Source organism: Ascaphus truei, chromosome 8 (genome assembly GCF_040206685.1).
Source record: "Ascaphus truei isolate aAscTru1 chromosome 8, aAscTru1.hap1, whole genome shotgun sequence".
NCBI classification, from domain to species: Eukaryota; Metazoa; Chordata; class Amphibia; order Anura; family Ascaphidae; genus Ascaphus; species Ascaphus truei.
In genome coordinates, this window is record NC_134490.1 from 36609042 (window position 1) to 36629585 (window position 20544).

The 20544-nt window shown below is 43.5% G+C and overlaps 2 protein-coding genes across 2 annotated transcripts in view; both read right to left on the reverse strand.

Moving 5' to 3' along the window:
* EFNA2 (ephrin A2) overlaps window positions 1-10588 on the reverse strand; it is an 81966-nt gene extending 71378 nt beyond the window's left edge. The window contains exon 1 of the mRNA XM_075611441.1: window positions 9860-10588. Coding sequence (XP_075467556.1) covers window positions 9860-9978 — 119 coding nt within the window. The 5' untranslated portion in view covers window positions 9979-10588. The remainder of the gene's footprint in view (window positions 1-9859) is intronic.
* Window positions 10589-17082: 6494 nt separating this feature from the next.
* Window positions 17083-18732, reverse strand: FAM174C (family with sequence similarity 174 member C). The gene is made up of 3 exons (XM_075611444.1): window positions 18478-18732; window positions 17952-18071; window positions 17083-17763 (listed from the first exon to the last, which is right to left on the reverse strand). Exons 1-3 carry the CDS (start codon window positions 18720-18722, stop codon window positions 17760-17762), a joined length of 369 nt encoding a protein of 122 aa, XP_075467559.1. The 5' UTR covers window positions 18723-18732; the 3' UTR covers window positions 17083-17759.
* Between the last annotated feature and the right edge of the window lie 1812 nt (window positions 18733-20544).

The window sequence follows — 20544 nt, forward strand, 5'->3', positions numbered from 1 at the left end:
TCAATGTTCCCAGGATGTAGGGATACAAATTAGTAAGGTTTGGGGGGTTTTAGACTGAGAGAAATGGCAATTTCCATCAAAATAGTCTAAGAGACTTTATATAATGAGACAGCCAACAAACGGGCGAGACTCGCTCTATATGAGACAGCCTTCTGAGGTGCGAGACTCCCTCTATATAATGAGACAGCCTTCCTTCAGGAGACTAGCTCTATATAATGAGACAGCCTTCCAACGTGCGAGACTCACCTCTATATATTGAGACAGCCTTCCAACGTGCAAGACTCACTCTATATATTGAGACAGCCTTCCTTCATGAGACTTGCTCTATATAATGATACTGCCTTCCAACGTACGAGACTCACTCTATATAATGATACAGCCTTCCAACGTGCGAGACTCACGCCATATATTGAGCCAGCCTGCCAACGTGCGGTACTCACTCTATATGAGACTGCCTTCCAACGTACGAGACTCACTCTATATAATGAGACAGCCTTCCAACGTGCGGGACTCACTCCATAGGAGACTGCCTTCCTTCAGGAGACTTGCTCTATATAATGAGACAGCTTTACTTCATGAGACTCGCTCTATATATTGAGACAGCCTTCCAACGTGCGAGACTCACTCTATATAATGAGACAGTTTTCCAAAGCTTGAGGCTCAACTCCATATAATGAGACCTTTCAAAGTGTGAGACTCTGTATGAGACAGGTCTTCCAAATTGTGAGACTTACTCCATATAATGAGACTGCTTGACACTCACTCTATAAAAGGAGACAGTTTTCCAAAGTGTGAGATTCACTTTATATAGTAAGATAGTCTTTCAAAGTGCGAGACTCGCTTCAAAGTAACCCAGCCTGACCAACCTGGGAAGTATTTCTCATTATACCGGAATGTAGGTAAATCCGTGTTATTTTACCGTTACACAGCACAGGCAGTGAAGGTCGAAATGGGACATTTGACTGCATCTGATCCGCCGCCGTAATCCCCGACGCCGTAATCCCCGCCGCCGGACGCATCTAAGGTAAGTTTTATTACTGTTTAGGGTAGGGGGTTAATTTAAAGGGTTTTTAGCACTTAGGGTAGGGGGTTAATTTAAAGGGTTTTTAGCACTTAGGGTAGGGGGTTAATTTAAAGGCTTTTAGGGTAAGGGGTTGTAGGGTAAGACACTTCCCTTAGTGGCGAAGTGGCCAGCGGAGGCAGCTTCCGGCGGCATGGTGAGTCGTGGCAAAGCGCCAGTGGCTATTTGGTCACGGCGAAACGGCCGCGACCAAATGTCCTAGCCCGCCGTAGGTGGCGCTTTCCACCACCACAGTTTGGTAGCTCACAAAATGTACAGAGAGGTTTTACTTTCTAAAGAAGTGCTGTTGGGATGTGATGGGGCAAAAGCAAGAGAGAACAGTACCAATGCACATCCTTCTAAATTGGCAGACACACATAACGGGCAACAACTATATATATATATATATATATATATATATATATATATATATATATATATATATATATATATATATATATATATATATATATATATATATATATATATATGTATATGTATATATATATAATATATTATATATATTTTCCTCAAGGTAAGTGGTTTCCTTAGAAAAATCCTACCATTCTTAAAGTGAAAATGTGACATCTCTCTTGTACGTATATATCTTTATTTATACCGCGCCAGCCCTGTACATGGCGCTTTACAGCAGTAGCACACGTGACAATAGGAACACTCGCTTCATACATCAAAGTAGACATTAGGAAAAGGAGTCAATGCCTGAAGAGCTTACAATCTAAGTGTCCTTATTGGTCCGGGAGAAATGCAGATTTCATTGTGCGCCGTGATCCCTTTCAGCGGTCCACTATGTTACATAGTTACCTAGTTACCTAGTTACATAGTTACCTAGTTACCTAGTTACATAGTTACATAGTTACATAGTTACATAGTAGATGAGGTTGAAAAAAAGACGTACGTCCATCAAGTTCAACCTATGCTAAATTTAGACAACAGATACTTTATCCTATATCTATACTTACTTATTGATCCAGAGGAAGGCAAACAAAAATCCCCAGAGTCATATCATCCAATGATATCTCCTAAGGGGGAAAATAAATTCCTTCCTGACTCCAAGAATTGGCAATCAGATTACTCTCTGGATCAACATCCTTCCCATGTTTACTTATTTGGTATATCCCTGTATACCTTTTCTTTCTAAAAAGATGTCCAACCTTTTTTTTTTTAACAAATCTATTGTATCTGCCATCACAGTCTCCATGGGTAAGTAGTGTACTGCGCTGTCCAGACCTCACAGGTACCACCGTACACCTGAGGAGACCGGAGAGGTTTGGAAAACGCTACACAATATAATGTCATCTATGAAAAACTCTAATGTTGGGTTCCTATCCCAAGTAGTCACCCCCAAACAATGTGAAAAAGGAATATGTTTCTATTTTCCGCAGCTTCTGTGTAATAGTAATCTTATCTGGTACATGTTTGTTCTTGGAGAATGATGACAGCAGAATTAGTTTAAACAACAAACAGTGGATTAACAGTTCATGTGTATATTTAAGAGTTTACAAACTGCTGTCTCAAAAAGAGATTAGATGAAGATAATAAAAAAAAATTAAATTAAAAAAAATAAAACATTTCAAAGCATTTGGTGACTATAAGTCCAAAAAAAAAAAAAAAAAAAAAAAGAATACTTCTATTTGTGCTACTTTTTTGGTTTTTATAAAGATGTCCGTGTCCAATATTTACCCAGTTACACCTGCCAAAGTGCTTAGTTCACTTTTGTCATTGCAGCAACAGATCCTTTCAATTCTCCCTTTCATTTTCATCTAATGGTGCACAAAATTCTGCAATTAATGAAAATAAACTATTTCCGAATTCTATTGCACGTGGTGTATAAAGCCATAAATACCCGTAAAAAGATCTTACATTTTTTTTTCAATATAAATTTATATATATTTTACACACAGCAATATTTCAAATTTATATAGATTATATAATTTCTAGCCCCTGCTTTGCCTATTAATACACACACACACACACACACACACACACACACACACACACACACACACACACACACACACACACACACACACACACACACTACAGTATATATAGTGTATATATTACAGTATATAGACAGTAAAGTCTCCTGTGGCTCCCCTTTCCCAATGTTTACCTTTTATTTGAAGCATTTATCCCTATTTTGTATTATATTTCAATGCATTGTATCCTGTATACTATTTCTATAATAGGCAGCATACACTGCCTGCCTGATATAAACAGGAACATGAAGGAGAATATGGGAATTCGGCCTGAGATTATCAGTGGTCCGGGGCAGTGACTCCCCCTCGTGCTGTTCCATCTCTGCCTGGTGAACAGATCTACCTTATGTCCTGACCCTGCTTACTGTACTCAGGTCACTCTGCATCTTATATTGCAAAATGCCGAGAAACGTGGGGCCTGTAAACGAAGCGGCGCGAACGGCATTTTTGGTGTAAAATTGCAGGGCGCTAACCTCACATTTCTCTGTGCTTGTGCGCGCGCCTAAGTACTAACCTTATTTTTCTCCGTGTGCGCCTTAAGCAGCAACATTTACTAAAATCATTTGGAGCACACACATGAACAGGCGTCAAAATCGTGCACCAAGTTGAACTTGGTGTAAAACCCTAAAAAGTCTATTTATATTGTCACAAAATTACCTTTTTTTGCTATCTTTTGATTTTTTCCTATTTTTTGGTGTGGTTGACTCCCTTTTGCAATTTTGTCAGAGCAGACTGACGTTACTGTGTATCTGCCAAACATGCATTTGACGCGGTAAGGCTGTGTCATTCTATAGGTTCACAGAATAGATTATTTTCATAATACAGTTTTTACAGATAATATCACACTAATAATGTATATTTGCCAACGCTGGTTATAAATGAAATAATACACGTAATTCTGCTTTCATTTAAATTGTATTAATCAGGGATACAATCCGTCAAAATTCATTACATAGAATGCACAACTTTTTTTGCACCAACATTTTAATTTCAGATATGTTTTTAATACATAGGCCACTAAATGTTCTCTCTCTACCACAAGTCTTACCTATATGTGCATGGTGAGTTTGCTGTACAGTATATGTCTCCAACCAGTGTGTATGGTGTGTATGATGTATATGACTCCTACCAGTGTGTGTGTGAACCATTTTACAATGTGCTGTACAAAACAATTTCACATTTACCATAAAATAGCCAGAATATATTTTTTCAAAATTTACATATAAAACAGGCTTTGATAATAGATTTATGTGGATAAATCTGTGTATTTACAGCAGAATGTTTTTGCATGAAATCTTGTAAAACATTTAAATATATAGTACAACTTGCCCGTTTAAAATTAAAGTTTTATCACAAGACACACATAATAAGATTATATAATTTAAAGCAATATTTTTAAATGAACCAAAAAAAAAAAAAACTATAATTTTTGGTTTGAAGGCACAACGACAAAATGCCTCTAAAAATACGTATTTTAATTCCAGGTAACATGAGCTTCCGAGCGCAATAATCTGTTTATTTAATTACACCCGTTGAAAAACAAAAATCACATGTTCTTGAAATGCGATTACAAATAGTAGTTGGTTGGAAAAGTTGCACTGGGAAAAAAAATGTATCAAAAACGTCAGAATTTGTCAGTGAAAATCCTTGTCACGCGTACAAAAGTCAAATCCAGTTTGGACTTAAAATATGTTACTTTGTATAATTGAAAGCATTTTTTTTTAAACTTGTCCTGAAGACGCTGGGAAAGTAAGCAGCGCTATTTTTACAGATCGCTATCAGTGTGTTAAATTATGTGAGGTGCTTAATCCTCTCAGACTGTTCTCTTTCATTTAATAACTCAAGGACTTGGAGAGCAGCCTGCCGGGTTCTGGAAGCCAAAACTTCGACCTACGGCAGAGCAAGAACTGGGATCCTTTAAGAATTCTAACATATGTTGAGCATTTAACTGAACAAAAGAAATATCCCAGGCCAGCAACACAGACTCGGGCAGAAACCCAACACTGGAGCTTTTTTTTGGGGGGGGGGAAAGAAATAAAAAAATATGAAGTAATGTATGTAATAAAATCCATGTGTGGACTAATCAGCTCAGAAAGGGAACTGCTTGCGGACAAAGGACCAGGAACAGAAACCACAGCCTAAAACAAGTCTGAAAAAGAGTTTTATACCGTAGAAAAAAAACATAAGAATGTATTTGCCATAATCCATAAAGGATTTGTTATATAGAGAAAGACGGATACACCATAAAATATATATATATATATATATATATACATATATATACATATATATATACATACATATATACACAGTATATTCATACACATATATATACAATATGACATATCTGACAATGATATGTGCTTTTCAATGCAATATGTAATAGTGTCTGTCAAGAATAGTCATTTGGTTTAGCATAAAGCAGACAGTAATGTCTCGTACAATTGATGGTTAGATGGTTAATACAGGATTTGTACTTATTTGACATCAGACAAGTTCTTATTTAGTATAGTGTTTAATTTTTTATATTTTTTGGCATTTAATACCGTTTAATACAGCATATGCAGATATGTGACGTATACTTTTAACAGCAGGCACATAGAGGGATATTGATGTAACACAGAAAACATATGTTGTGTTTGTGTATATGTTGTGCTGATTATACTCAGTTAATTAGGAAAGGCAGGTGGCCATTTAGTCAGAAATCATGTGTGTATGTATATGTATATGCATATATATATATATAATCCATTGTAACACCACCGAAAGAAGAGATCAGTGTATCTTGAAAGCTTGCACAAATAAAAGCATTTAGTTAGCCACAGATCTGTATTGTGTGTGTCTATATATATATATATATATATATATATATATATATATATATATATATATATATATATATATATATATATATTACAAGAGTTGAGCTCTCTACATAGCGTGTGTGTGTGTATATATATACATATATATATACACACACACACACACACACACACACACACACACACACACACACACACACACACACACACACACAGTGTATACATGGGTTAGAGAGCTCAACTCTTGTCATTTGAAGTAGACACTTTGCTGAACTCGCTCTCACTTTTCCAGACAAGTGAAGTGTGTGTTTTCAGTGATTAGAGGAGGCCTGTAAGTCACGGTAACTCTGTACAGTTGGGCGTGTGGTGTTCCGGAGGCTGCACACTGCGTGATACTGGCATGGCCAGGTTCATTTGTCTACCTAAAGTTCTGCAAACGGTCTATAAATAGTTCTGTTGTGAAGTGAAATTATCATTCCCGGCTACACAAATTAGGAGATGGAAAAGATATAATCTTACAGCTCCAAAGAATGTCCTAAGAGGGTTAGGTGCCACGTCTCCCAGCTGCAAAATTGGGGCGAAACCAGAGCAAAAAACAAGAAAAAGGAATTGAAAGCAATTGAGGTTTTCACTTTGATAAAATATGGCGCAATTTGCTTGCATTGGTTTTGCAGCCAGGGTTCCTCAGTCAATAGCTATTTCAATCTGCTCCATGTGTGTAAAGATCACGAGAGACTAAATCTGATCAACTCCTAACTGAGAACCATGCAAGTTTTGCAATCAAATAATTTCAACAAAATTATCTTTTGTCCACAAACTATTCTTTCAGTATTGCAGTCACCGTTTGTGCAGCCTGGCATGCTAATCACACATACTAAGCATGCCAGGCTGCGCAATCACACATACTAAGCATGTAGGGCTGCACAATCACACATACTAAGCACGCCAGGCTGCACAATCACACATACTAAGCATGCCAGGCTGCACAATCACACATACTAAGCATGTCACGGCTCGACTGCTAAAACTCTGACAGACCCTCATTCTCTCCCGTCTCGATTACTGCAACCTCCTGCGGTCCGGCCTTCCTGCCTCTCACCTGTCTCCCCTACAATCTATCCTAAACGCTGCTGCCAGAATCACTCTACTCTTTCCTAGATCTGTCTCAGCATCTCCCCTCATGAAATCCCTCTCCTGGCTTCCGATCAAATCCCGTATCTTGCACTCAATTCTCCTCCTCACTTTTAAAGCTTTACACTCTTCTGCTCCTCCTTACATCTCAGCCCAAATTTCTCGCTATGCACCATCCCGACTCTTGCGTTCCGCTCAAGGATGTCTTCTCTCTACCCCCTTTGTATCTAAAGCCCTCTCCCTCCTTAAACCTCTCACAGATTGCACCACACCTCTGGAATGCCCTTCCCCTCAATACCCGACTTGCACCCTCTCTATCCACCTTTCAGACTCCCCTTAATAGGCACCTGCTTAACAAAGCATATGAGTAGCTCCATGGCTGATACTTTACACCTCATACATAAAGCTTGGCCCCCTGCAGACGCTCTTACAACAACGCCCTCCTACTGTCTCTGTACGTTCTTCCATCCTACCAATTAGATTGTAAGCTCTTCGGAGCAGGGACTCCTCTTGCTAATGTTACTTTTATGTCTGAACCACTTCTTCCCATGATGTATTATTTGTTATTTATATGATTGACACATGTATTACTGCTGTGAAGCGCCATGTACATTAATGGTGCTATATAAATAAAGACATACATACATGTCAGACCGCACAATCACACATACTAAGCATGTCAGGCGGCACAATCACACATACTAAGCATGTCAGGCGGCACAATCACACATACTAAGCATGCCAAGCTGTGCAATCACACATACTAAGCATGCCAGGCTCCACAATCACACACACTAAGCATGCCAGGCTCCACAATCACACACACTAAGCATGCCAGGCTCCACAATCACACATACTAAGCATGCCAGGCTCCACAATCACACACACTAAGCATGCCAAGCGGCACAATCATGCACACTAAGCATGCCAGGTGGCACAATCACACATACTAAGCATGCAATGCACAATCACACACACTAAGCATGCCAACCTGCACTGCACAATACACACACCAAGCATGCCAACCTGCACAATACACACACCAAGCATGCCAACCTGCACTGCACAATACACTCTTCAAGCATGCCAACCTGCACAATACACACACCAAGCATGCCAACCTGCACAATACACACACCAAGCATGCCAACCTGCACAATACACACACCAAGCATGCCAACCTGCACTGCACAATACACTCTCCAAGCATGCCAACCTGCACAATACACACACTAAGCATGCCAACCTGCACAATACACACACCAAGCATGCCAACCTGCACAATACACTAAGCATGCCAACCTGCACAATACACACACTAAGCATGCCAACCTGCACTGCACAATACACACACTAAGCATGCCAACCTGCACAATACACACACTAAGCATGCCAACCTGCACAATACACACACTAAGCATGCCAACCTGCACTGCACAATACACACACTAAGCATGCCAACCTGCACTGCACAATACACACACTAAGCATGCCAACCTGCACTGCACAATACACACACTAAGCATGCCAACCTGCACTGCACAATACACACACTAAGCATGCCAACCTGCACAATACACACACTTATATTAGCATGGCAGCCTGCAGTGCCCAACGTACTGGTACACACACTAAGCATGTCAGGCTCCACAATACACACGCACACACTAAGCATGCCAGTTTGCACAATACACATACGGCATCGCTGACTGATTACAAACAGCTCTGCAAAGCACATAATGTAGATTGCAAAGTGTAAAGAGAAGGAATGTGTGGTAAGCAAAGAAAACTCCTGCAACGATGGACTTGTCCCTTGTGTGTCTGTGTGAACTTCACCATTGAGTAGATTTTCTTACTGAGAAAGAAATCTCAGACACAGTGGGGGGCTTGTGGGCAGCTTTCTATAGAGCTCCTTTCTATTTATAACTGTCCATGGCATGCACTTGTGCTGGAAACAGAGCCACAGCATCAGGGAAAGTTTCAGTTCTCTGGAGCAGCATGTGGAAGCAGGTACTCTGCCCATGTGCACTATATATAGCATGCCACATACAGAATACCTGGCATATAAAGCTAAGCCCTGTCCTGTAACTGATGCATGAGGCAGGTACTAAAGGGAATACTATTGAGGACATTAATTTCAAGTTCTTTTGCAAAACATGGAAAACTTAATTACAGTGAAATCATTGTGAAAGTTAAAAAGCTGAGTACATTTAGAGGAAAACACGCAACTCTGAGGACGTAGTAAGAGTGCTTAGGGTCCCCTCATGTTATGTTTGCACTGTTCACACCAGTGTGATGGGGGGTGGGGAGGGGGGTGGAAGGGGGAAGAGGAGCAGGACAAATGTCTCAATATCAGATTAAATCAACCAGATGTACACTCAGGACATCCACTATACAACAGCCCCAGGATGAGAGGTTCCACCTTTGATCTATCATAACTCTGGGTCATCGGTTCAGAACAATCTTAGGATAAAGGTTTCTGCCTTAGATTTACCCCTTGACCCAGGTAATTAAAAGTTGTTCATACGATTATTACCCAACATAAAAGCAAATACACCCAAGCACTTCCCATAAACCCACTATTCAGTCTATGCAGACTCTCACTTTCCACCAGAGCATTCACCCGCTGAGTGTTACCTCAATTATTTGCCACATCTTGCTATTGAGCAATTGTGGGGATACCCACCAGTTATGGCGCAGATGTAAGGCTTACCCTTGGTTACAGTTTAAGTGTGCCCATCTTATGAGCATTTACTTGTGTTTGTCCCCCAGTTATTGAGTAGCTCAGGAGACCACCCTGAGATATAGGTAATATCTCGCTGCTCCCCTGGATCACAGGCCCTTACCTGGGGTTGCTCTTGTTCCAATACACTGCATATCGATCCGAGATCACTTTGCTGGGGTCATCCGTCCAGACACAGACCCAAATCAGGGCCCCCAGGAGCAGTGGGACCAGGGGCCCCATACTCAGGGTCCGAGGATTGTACTCCGCTCACACCGGACACCCCGGTCCCATGTCCGTGACACAATCCTGGATAAGTGTGTAATAATGGTGAGCAGCCCAGGTACCACTCTTATTAAGCAGGTCTCTCTCGCTCTGTGACTGTCACTTTCTCGTAGTCTCCGCCCAGCCCTGGGGCAGCTCACAGCTCCATGCCACAGGGTATCTGCTGGGTGCCCCAATTGTGGTTCCGGTTCTCTCCCTTGCAGGACGCTGGGCTTCTCTCAGCCCGGACGCAAGGAGCAGGCTCCGGCTCGGCTCAGTCTCTCTCTCCGCTCTCATGGTCCGCAGCCCAGAAGGTGTCAAACTCCTGAGCCCGGGTTGGAGGGACCAGTCAGGACATTCCGAAAGCCAGGGGTAACAGATCCTGGGGCGGACACGGAGAGTGGCCACACAACAGGTATCAAGAATGATACTAAGCCTAAACTACTACTCACACACTGATGGGGCCAATTCTACCACAGCCATGGACACCCAACCCCACTACTGCTACTGCCAGCTCCGTCTGTCCTCACTCCATCCACACACCAAACATCTCCCCTCCCTCTCATTGCTTTCCCCCCGGCCAGCCCTCCTCACTCCTCCCTCACTCTACATCACTCCGTTCCTATTCTCAGGCTCATTCTGAATGGTGCTTCAACCTCCTATTAGATTCTATGTGCCATCTACTGGATGCATTCAGAAATCATCTCACTAATATACAGACCTTATGGCTGCTGCCCCCTTTTTTTTTATACTCTTTCTGGCAACTTTATTACTGATTTCATCTTGACCTCTTCACTGCCAAGAGAGATGCAACACATTGCTTCATGTGGAGATGCATAGACCTATATTGCTCTCCAATGCGTTGCTGGCAAGTGGTTAAACAACCTAATAATACCTTTTTATTTCACAAAGCGCTTTTCTCCCAATGGAACTTTTTAGCGCTTCACAACTACAGTATAGCGTGCGGGACGCAGCATTGTACAGACACAGTCCCTGCCCCATGGAGCTTACAATCTATGATTTTGGTGCCTGAGGCACAGGGAGATAAAGTGATTTGCCCAAGGTCACAAGGAGTCCGTGTCTTTACTTAAGTGAGCCACTGCTTCAGCCCTGGCTCTTGTCTTGTTGTTAGGATATTTTATTAAAATGTGGAATATATATATTTATTGCATAAGGTTCATTACCCAATAGGCTGCCAATAATTATGAGATGAAGTCAAAGTATCCTGTAAGAACTCATTATACTTGATGTATTTAATTCTCTCTCTCTCTCTCTGCAAACCCACTAGTGATGCGGTGTACGCAGTGCTGTACAGTTTTGCAAGCACAATAAGTCCCTGCCCCATGGGGCTTACATTCCAATTGTGGTATCGAAGGCACAGGGAGATTGAGCGACTTGCCCAAGATCACAACGAGAGCGGACACCGGGATTTAAACCTACTTCAAAGGCAGTGACATTACCCCCGAAATACTCCTTCAGCCTGAATTATCCGGCATACGATTTCCCCCCATAATTCTGACCATTCTTTTTTAGCTGTATCTGATGCTCCTTTCTGGTTTTGTATTCGCTCGTTCCAAAATGACCAAAGCATTGCAGAAAAGGGCAGCTGTTCATGTAAGTTGGATTCGGAGGGGTAGACCAGAAAATGACTTCATAATGGAATCATTCTGCCCGCACTAGTCTTTGATTCGAGGAATGAGTAAAGTTGACTTCCTCTTGGAGAAATATTACCCCGGCCCCTAACTGGTTCATGTTAAACCTTCATGTTATGTACCTGATTGTAAGGATCATGGCCCATATTTACTTAGCAGTCTTCTGCCATTGGACACCTTATAGCGCTGGAAGACACCTTACAGACTATTTGTTGAATAGGCTGTAAGCGGAGACTCCCAACAGGTTTCCTGGGTCTCCATGCTGGCCTCGGGACAGGGTCGGGTCGGACTTCTGGGGTTGGCCAGCCGGAGCCCCCTTCTCCATTACGTCTCGGGGCAATTGTGGCGATTATTCACCACTAATGGCGCCCCTTGCTGTAAGGTGTCTTCCGGCACTGTATGGTGCCTTGTAGCAGAAGACTTCTTGATATGGCCCCCACATCTTGTCTCCATTTCAAAAATCTCTTTTTACTCTAACACCCCCAAACCTTAATGGGATCGGCTGCGTGGCTGGACCGTACCCCATTCTCATTACCTTCTGGATCCATTTGCGCTTGTCTGTGCTTATTTGTAAGTCATTCTATTTATGCAATTGATGGCACTCTGTACCCCAACAGTAAAGCGCTGCGGAATATGTGGGTGTTTTACAAATAAACAATAATCATCAGCAGCTATTCTAACTGTTGAGTAATTTGAGTTATTTTTTTATCACACACTGATTGTTGGTCCCGATCTGCGTCTTTTTGAAAGTTTCCATCATTATCCGCTTTTATAATGTCCCTTTTCTGAACTGTAGGTTCTGTAGTTGTCAGATCTCATTATCCATACCTGCCATCGCCCCGTCCTCCCCTCCCTCTCAGCAAACCCCGCAGGAAAAGCACACTCAATGCTTTAACTAAGCACCCAGAAGCTGGGGCAGGAATAGCAGAGGGTGCTGCAGGTGGGGATAGTGAGAGTAGTGTATGCGCTGAAACAGCGGGGCCTGCTGCACAATGCTTGAATAATGATTTTATACCCTAAAGCTCAGCGCTAAGACCATTAATTATGTGTTTACAATAAGTAAAACATATTCTACTTAATACAATAATATAATACTGCTGCACAATGCTGACTACTATCGGTCTTTGTGATCCCCCCAGCACTGTAATGCTTCCCCCCCTCTTGTCCGCTCAGGTTCTCTCCTCATTGGTAATTTGTTTCGCTGAACAATGAATTCCTGTGAGGGGCAGAATAGAGGGGAGGAGGCTGCTGATAAGGGCAGTTCTTATCAATCTGACCATCTCAAGACTTGCTCCACTAACCTGGCCTTGTTTCAGGAGCTCGAGTGGGCTCTTTTCCTGTGAGAAAATGCCTGGGGAGCGGAGGGGGGAACGGAGGGGGGAGAAGCAGCACCGCTGATTGGGGGATGGAAGGTCTCTGAGCTGCTTCAGTTTTTCTATAGTTGGGGGGAGTTATTTTTCTGCAGACCTTTAGCTGTGGGTCACGCCGGGCTTCCCCCTTGTGATAGGGAAGTGCTTGAAAGCTGAGTCGGAGCAAATGAAAAGGGTACAGTTGGTATACAGGCATGCTGGCCCACTAACATTCATCAATTTAGCATACATGACATGTTGGGTGCTTCTCTGAAATACAAACAATGACATTGTGTTATACTCAGCCCTCACCACTGCATGATAGGAATCTGTTCTGTTCCAGGAAAGCCCCTGTTGAAAGTGGTGACTAGATTGCTTGTCTGCATATTTGTTTTAGTGCGACTCAAATTCTGACTTTCAGGTATAACATCCTCACACCGACGAGATCCAAAAGGTTGAAACAGCTGTCTGTGAGTAGGGTTGCTGGCTATGCGCTTCTTTAACCCTGGCTGTGCTGAAAAGCTGTGTAATGTGACAGGCATAAGCTTATAAGGGTCCATGTTAAAATGGATTTGAAGCAAAAAGGCCATTTGCTCATTTGCATGTCATTTCCCAGAATCCCTGGCTGCAGTGGAAGCATTATATGCTAAGAGATAATGGGGAAATGCAGGGTTGCAGAGCTGTCTGAGACACGCGACTGTGCTCACGTGTGGTACTTTATTTGCTGTGCGGGGAGGGCTATTGTCCCTTTATTATAACCTAGTATAACTTATTTCATGTGAGGTTTAAATGTGAAACATGCCTTAATATTTTTTGAATTAAACAGTGATGCTGTCATTGGGTGAGAGCTTTCACGTTACTGCAGTCCCTAAATACTGTGCTAAGGGGATCTGCTGTTTAATCTCAACAATGTGATCCACACCCCTTCCCTCCAGAGCATCCCAGAACAAACTGGACTGGCCTCTGCACTGATATTAAACAATGTCCCTCTAGTGGTCATCCTGTGTATCAACTCCCACTGCACTGCACCCTACTCATTAAGTGATTCATGGGGCTTCTCTAAAACAGAAAAAAATCACGAGACTGAACAGGTTGATTGAGCAGGTCACCTATTCAGTTCAAACTTGGGCAAAACTAACCCAATGATCTGGACAAACTGCACGTTCCCCTGCATGCTGCACCCGTCCCCAACAATTACCACCCAACAAAATTACAGTTCTAAACTGAATCTGTTTTATCACAGATCAGTGTTGTATATCAGCCTTCCCCTTCTAAAGATTAAACGGTGCTATACCCTATGTATTATGCAGGGGAGGCTGGGGGAAAGTGAACAGAAGCTGCTGGGTTCTTGTCTGAAAGATGTCAGACGTGGCATTGTACCAACAGCATCAAAGTTTGCCCTTTCACCTGGTCCAGGGGCCGTGTAGCATGCGGTGTCCCACAGGTCTTCATTACAGAGAGCAGGCCTGTGTGTATGTCAGCCCTGGCTGTGATTAGCACATTGTCCTCAGGGGGAAGTGATACCTGCTACAAATAACAGCTTTGTTTGTCCGAGCAGCTGCCAGTCTCTGAGGCCTTCATTATGTTACATGCATCTGTGTTTAATATTGTGCTCAGTGCTACAAACACTTCCTAACACGCAAACCAAGCCCCCCTACAAATGCACACGTGTCCCATGAAGCCGACCCGGTTAACAGGGTCAAGAATGGAAACAGAACAAAACATCTCTCAAGCGCCAGTAAGTAACCCCAAAAAACTGCTGTAAATAAATGTAAAACAAAGTCAGGTGAATGTGTTTGTAGCATTCTGAGCCGCGGGTGTATCCAAATCAGTATGTGATGAAATGTTTGTTTGAGTCGAACATCTAACAGAGAGAAACATACAAATATGCAGTATAACCGGCAGAACAGCCATCCTGCTTTACCCAACAGGAAGCGGGTTAGAATGCCAATACAATATTATGCAGGAGGGGGGTTGAAGAGATGTAATGTAAAAACACAGGAACAGGGGCAACTGACTGAAGTTTGGGAATATATTTGGAGGGACAGGTGGAAATAGGTTGAAAATTAAAAGACCGTTGTGTTGACAAAGGCAGGTGAATTACAGGTAGTGCGAGGGAGAAACTGCAGAGAGAAGACAAGAGACGTGGATTATAGTGAATTTAAAAATAATAGGAATAAAGGTATTATTACTGAAGCACCATGCTTGGGGAATGAGATGAAAGGTGGTTCCACCTAGTGGGTGTGTCGTGTGGGGGTACTTTAAATTGTCTCATGCTACCTCACAAAACCACATTTTAGAGGCACCAAAGAACTGAAGAGAGAGGAAGAGGAGTTGCCTCCAGCAACTGGAAAACAAATTGGGAAAGTGTGAAGTCACAGCGCACATAAAATACAGTGAAAAGCTATCGGATCAGAACCATGTCGGTTACTACGCTCCTGCACATGGAGAGGTTTGCAGACAACGCATCTACACACATCTTCTTTCCCAAGGAGAGAACTAGAGGCCACATGAGCTTTGGAAATGTGATGTAGAGACACATCCGGAAGTATCTGCAGGATATTCTCGCCTTTATTTTTCAGGCGATTCCTGGCCAGTCTTGAATTGACTGCCAAAGTTTTTATGGACATGGGGAGCACGACCCATACTGAGAGTCTGCTCCGATAACCTATATATCACTGAGCATAGGAGAGGGAAGCATAACAAAAGCAGGCCTCGGTTGTGGGATTCACCACTAGTCCCCTTATCTTCCAGTGCCTAAAAAAGATTAGAACAAAATGGAAAGCATTTGAGCTGTGTAACAGAGGGTCAATGTTACTGATAAAGCTTTATCTCACCGTGTGCGCTCCTCCTGCAACACAAGGCCGTTTGCCCAGGGCCTGATAACTGGTTGAAAGAATGCTCCAGTATTCAGTGGCAGACAATTTGATGTATCTAGTAAACCGGGGTAACAGCAAGTGTGCAGATTGTGAACACAGAAATACTTGCACTGGGGAGGAGCTTTGTGCCCTGGAGACTCTGACGTGACCTGCTTATTAGAGTGAAGCTGTGCTAATGAGAGAGTAGCCTTTTCACAAAGCAATGCTATACCCTACACTCCCTCCAAGGCACAGGAGATTTCCCTCTGTGAATCTGGCGCTTTAATCTCTAGAAGCCTTTGACAACCTGTCTGCTCAGCTGCCTTCCAGACACTCGCTAATGGTGCATTAACCTTGGCGGGCGCCTACAAATTATTGGAACAGTAATCCTGACAGGTTTCATGGAACAGAGGGGAAAAGCAGAAGCATACAGAATGTGTGAGACTTCCAGAGGGTGGGGAGTGTTAGCACTGATTTCAACAGCAGCGCCAGGCAGGTAGGATGTACTTACTGTCTCTCTCCCCTCTGTGAGAGGCACAGCATGGCTGCCATGTGTTGGTTTGGGATCATGATAAGGGATACAGGCACAGGGTCACTTTGTAGATCATTATCAGTTTCCTGACTTCTTCCAGTCTGACCAGTGATAAAAACCTGAACAGAACGACATCTTCTGTGAGAGGTGCCTAATAGGTGTGTGCAGCTCAGGAGGCAGCCTGCCCGTCACCACTTCTGATGAGTGTCAGGTATATACGCCTCTTACGACCTTGTTAAGAGTATTTGACACAGTAGCTTGAAGCTCTGGGTGGTGATAACCGGCTAATGTAGGAGTGCACAGCACTCTGCTGCCATCTTGTGCCTGACAGCGGGATGTTACAGAAACAGTACAGCCATAGCACATACATTCCTGGCAAGTATTAAGAACAAGTTCCCAAAGAAAATACACATGCTTGAGAGTATGCAGCATTTTGAGTTGATGTGAGCTCTCAATTAAACCTTATAGAGCACTGAAAAGGCACATTAAAATAACAAACTGCATTGAAGGGTGCTGGTACATCGAGTATTAGTACCAGATAGAGCAAGATGCTTTGTGGGCTGTGATACCTTTAAATTGACCAACCTATCAATTGTAGAAGGTTATCTTGTACATAAGTTTTCGAGACTGCAGAGGTCTCATCATCAGAGGTATGACAGCAAACTGAAACGGCAGAAACTGATCGTACAGTGTTTAAAACAGGTCTCCAGGTCAAGTGGAATGTTTTATTTATAAAAAGGTACAGTGGGAAAATAAATGTTCGTTACAAAATATCTCCATTATACCATCTATCAAATGCTCAGAAATGCTGGAAATACCTTAACCCAGTGGTTGCTAGAGAGGCCAGCGACAAATGGCTTTGCAGTGCATTGCTGGCCCCTGGCAGAGAAGGGATTCATTCATTGCCTGGGTGCTGGCAAGTTAACAAAACGACATGCTTGCAGCAGATACAAAGCTGAAGTGCGTGCTGGTAACCCAGCTCTGACTGCAATGTTAGGCAGTGAAGCCGAGTTCCCCGCAGGAATAAGGGAATGTGTGTTTTGTGCAAATGGCAGCGCACCACATTTTCCCACCAGTTCTCGTCAGACACCACATGGACTTCCAAGCAGGACCTGTTCAGGATCCCAGGTTAAAACGATAACAAATAAAAACAGCCAGCTTATCTTCTCCAAGGACAGCATTCTTCATTAATATAAAATATCCCACGCCACTACCATTCATTTCTCCTCAATTACACAGGATTCCCAGGAAACGCTCAGTCTGCGACATCAACGCGTTCTCGTTACAATTGCAGAAATAACCATAAGAATTTGGGAATTTTTGAGGGGTTCTCTTGCTGGCAGCGATGTGTCCGTTTTTTTTTTACTGATCATCTGTGCGAAGAAAACCAGGAAAGAGTGAGGAACAAAGGAGAGAGAAGGTGAAGGGTAAAGAAGCACAGAAGACAAGAGAAAGCGAGGGGATTGTCACACTGAAGAAGTTATAGAAGATGGGCTAGAGAGGATAGAGATATATAGCTCTCATGTTCCTCATGAAAGTGTCAGTGTTCGGAGAATCTTACCTTCTTATATTCCTGGCCTCAAAGATCTTCTCCTCATCACTGTCCAGAGACCCCATCTCCATGTTCTCATCATAATCGGACAGGAGACCATATTTCTTCCTCTGAGGTTTCTTTTTTAACCTGAGGGGGAAGTGTGAGAGGGGGTATTAGTGTGTTGGGGGATCCCTCCCCATGTGTGGTGGGTGATCGTGGGAGTATTGTGGTGGAAGGAGTGAAATGGTGAGTGTCCCAGGAGTCAGTCACGGAGCCAGCCCCACAGGATAGGGGGCTCCAAGGTAATGGAGAGGGTCGCCGGTGAGTTGCTCCCAGTTGGGGTCCCATGTAAAGTTGGGGTCCCATGTAAAGAGCACCCTGGGGTCGTCAATGTTTGCGTGTTTTGGGGATCTGTTTGGGTGCCCCTAGGAGTCCGGATAAATGGAGCAGACTCCTAGGTGAAAGAGCCTCTGTATAGAGGGCCTTTGTCCAAAGTAGATGGAAGTCTGGATTGATGTCTCAGTATACAGACCACCCCTAGTCACTCTCTCACCGCATGGTCCGGATGATGAAGTACAGCACTGCCAGCAGACTGACCCCGATCAGCACGTAAAATGCTCTCTGCAGTGTGGCCACATCAAACCCAAAGATCTGGCCTTTGAGGTGCGGGGCCACGGTGGAGGTCGCATTCTGCGTCGGGGCTGAAGTAGTTGTGACGTTTCCAGAGTCTCCTAGGTTCTCCACTACCCATTGCACGACCACGAGGAAGCAGGCACAGTGCCACATCTCTGAGAACATAAGTAAACAGCACAGGACGAGCGTCACTTACAGTAACTACCTCCAGTGTTCAGCTTACAAGTTCACTTCTAGCTCATTCCATCTCCCTGATTCCTTAATAAATTGTATTATACTTATTTCCTTTTTCATTCTATGTCCATCCAGATCATCTTTTAATAGTTTGAAAATGTTAGCTGATTTTGCTTTCTTTTTACCTTTTTGTCTATAGTTCACTTTATATTTAATCCAATAACACAACCTTCTTTTTATTACTCCACGCTGTCTCAAGACCTCTTCTTTGATTTTTCCATCCAACTAAATTTGTAATTTCTTCAAATCTATATAGCAATTGTAAACCTGTTTCATTATTTTATAATGCCAATTTCGCCATTAAACCTACGTCCTTAACATTCCAGAAGGATTTGGTATCCAGTCGCACTCAGAACGTGTGTAAAAACATATATAGGTCCATTATAACTTTTTATAAGAGGGCTCTCCTTCAGAGAAGTCACTGGTGCCCCCAACTCAGGAGAGCGAGAATAGGCCTAACACACAGGCGAGATCTGCGCGAGACCCCTCCTCACCTCCAGAGCTGGTCCCTACAAATGGAGGAGGGGGAGTGTCTGGGGGCTGCGTTCAGGGAGTACCCTCAACCCTCAGTACTGCTCAACGTGTTTAGGAGGCGGCCTCCAGTGTAAGCTATTTCCTCTGTCCCCAGATGATTATGTCATCCACAAGGGACAGGGGCAATAGTAGCTGGCAGCTAGCTTTTCAGCTTCTGTGCCGTGTCAACTAGGGAACTGAAAGGGTTAATTTCCCATTTGAATTATTTTATTTATACCCATAATATTATTACTATAAACATCTGAACTGTTCCCCCCCCCCCCATTCAAATTGAACTACAACAGGGAATTGTTCTGCATTTATATTATCCCATGGATTATAAAATTACCCATATCAATCTCATTTCCTGATACAGTATTTGTACTGCTATCATTTCTGAAATCACATCCATTTTTTATTTCGTTATAATTTATACCTTTGTTTGGCCCAATATTTTCTCCTTCCCCTTATTAAATTCAAATGTTATTCATAAAATAGAAGCTTATTGCAAAACCAAGATTTTATTTATTTTCTTTCCATACTTTTTTTGAGCTTCTAAATTTGTTTTGCGTCCATTTTATGCCACTCTGTTCTACATCACAATCACAGCGTAATGAGGCGGGGGTGAGAGGTGGGCGAGTATACACACAGGCAGGAGGCAGGGGTGAGAGGCGGGCGAGTATACACACAGGCAGGAGGCGGGGGTTACAGGCGGGCGAGTATACACACAGGCAGGAGGCAGGGGTGAGAGGCGGGCGAGTATACACACAGGCAGGAGGCGGGGGTTACAGGCGGGCGAGTATACACACAGGCAGGAGGCGGGGGTGAGAGGCGGGCGAATATACACACAGGCAGGAGGCGGGGGTGAGAGGCGGGCGAATATACACACAGGCAGGAGGCGGGGGTGAGAGGCGAGCGAATATACACACAGGCAGGAGGCGGAGGTGAGAGGTGGGCGAGTATACACACAGGCAGGAGTTACAGGCGGGCGAGTATACACACAGGCAGGAGGCGGGGGTGAGAGGCGGGCGAATATACACACAGGCAGGAGTTACAGGCGGGCGAGTATACACACACGCAGGAGGCGGGGGTGAGAGGCGGGCTAATATACACACAGGCAGGAGTTACAGGCGGGCGAGTGGACACAGGCAGGAGGCGGGGGTTACAGGCGGGCGAATATACACACAGGCAGGAGTTACAGGCGGGCGAGTGGACACACAGGCAGGAGGCGGGGGTTACA

Excerpts from the sequence above, each read along its gene's own strand:
- FAM174C (XM_075611444.1), bottom strand. The coding sequence starts at position 18,722 with ATGTTCTCAGAGATGTGGCACTGTGCCTGCTTCCTCGTGGTCGTGCAA. Across the intron at positions 18,072-18,477 it reads TTCATCATCCGGACCATGCG|GTTAAAAAAGAAACCTCAGA; the intron begins GTGAGAGAGTGA and ends CTTCCCCCTCAG.